The sequence below is a fragment of the Arachis ipaensis genome, chromosome B08 (assembly GCF_000816755.2).
Source record: "Arachis ipaensis cultivar K30076 chromosome B08, Araip1.1, whole genome shotgun sequence".
NCBI classification, from domain to species: Eukaryota; Viridiplantae; Streptophyta; class Magnoliopsida; order Fabales; family Fabaceae; genus Arachis; species Arachis ipaensis.
The window spans coordinates 97,763,339-97,764,361 of record NC_029792.2 but is presented as its reverse complement, the minus strand read 5'-3'; the positions used below and the strand labels follow the sequence as shown (position 1 = coordinate 97,764,361).

Here is a 1,023-nt window from a genome sequence, read left to right as displayed (position 1 = left end):
TAAGACCGCCTCACTAAGCGAGACGGAATGGGGCAGCCCACCAAATGACGGGCTTTGCCACCCCTACCGGCCTCTTGCTAGTGATTGTCAAAACTAGCTTGGTTTTTCTTTTTTTTATATAATAGATAAATAAATAGATTCAAATAGGTACCAACAGAGATTGCATGTTAATGTTTCTTTCTCACATCACAAGAGCTTTGAAGTTTATTCCTACTCATTCGTAGACAAATTAGTCGAATATCAGAGAAATCAAGAGATTTGAAGCTGAGATTTGTAGATGTCATGACCAGAAGAAGCAGGAGTAACTGGAGATAGCCTTAGAGAGAAAGAGTATGGCACAGCAGGAACCAAATACTGGTTGTGCACACATGGGGACCAACTATCATCTCCACCCAAACCCATGTGTTTGTGGTCAAAATGAATCTGCATATAATACCAAAATAAAATTATAAATAAACAGAATAGTTAGAAGAACTAAATAGAAAAAAATGGTAAAAGAGGATGTTCTTGGGTTCAGATTCTAACACAGAAATACAAAGACAATGGAAACCTGTTTGGTTTAATGACAGTAGCCTACCACTCAGTTTAGTTTACAATATTAAAAAATTGACAAGAAAAGTGAAAAATGAAGAATGAATAGTTACGAATTCTCTTAAAGCACAAAACCAATATATTCTGAGAGCATACATAAATTTTTGGTAAAGGCCGGACCCATGCGCAATTTCCTGTGTAATCTATGAAATAGCACAGTATTACCCTAACATTTGCTAAAAGTTACTCATTTATCCCTTCCATTCGTCAAATGTGTTAAAATTGTTAAAAGTGAATTACTCAGACATCTAATAGCGTATTATCATATTAACAAAAGTAACTAATCTTCAAAGCTATTACTTAAAAAAGTTATTTAAACACATTAATCCTGTTGAATGCCCATATAAAATTCTGTATATTGTCAGAACATCAAAATTTAATTCATATTTTATTTCTCTTCACCTATGATGCACAGACACTGACACGAACACG

The 1,023-nt window shown here is 34.2% G+C and overlaps 1 protein-coding gene across 2 annotated transcripts in view; it reads right to left on the bottom strand.

Moving 5' to 3' along the window:
* Positions 84 to 1,023, bottom strand: part of LOC107612827 (beta-galactosidase) — an 18,282-nt gene continuing 17,342 nt past the window's right edge. For both annotated transcript variants that reach the window (XM_016314580.2, XM_016314581.2), the window contains one exon: positions 84 to 423. In XM_016314580.2, the coding sequence (XP_016170066.1) occupies positions 250 to 423 (174 nt within the window). In that variant the 3' untranslated portion in view covers positions 84 to 249. The remainder of the gene's footprint in view (positions 424 to 1,023) is intronic.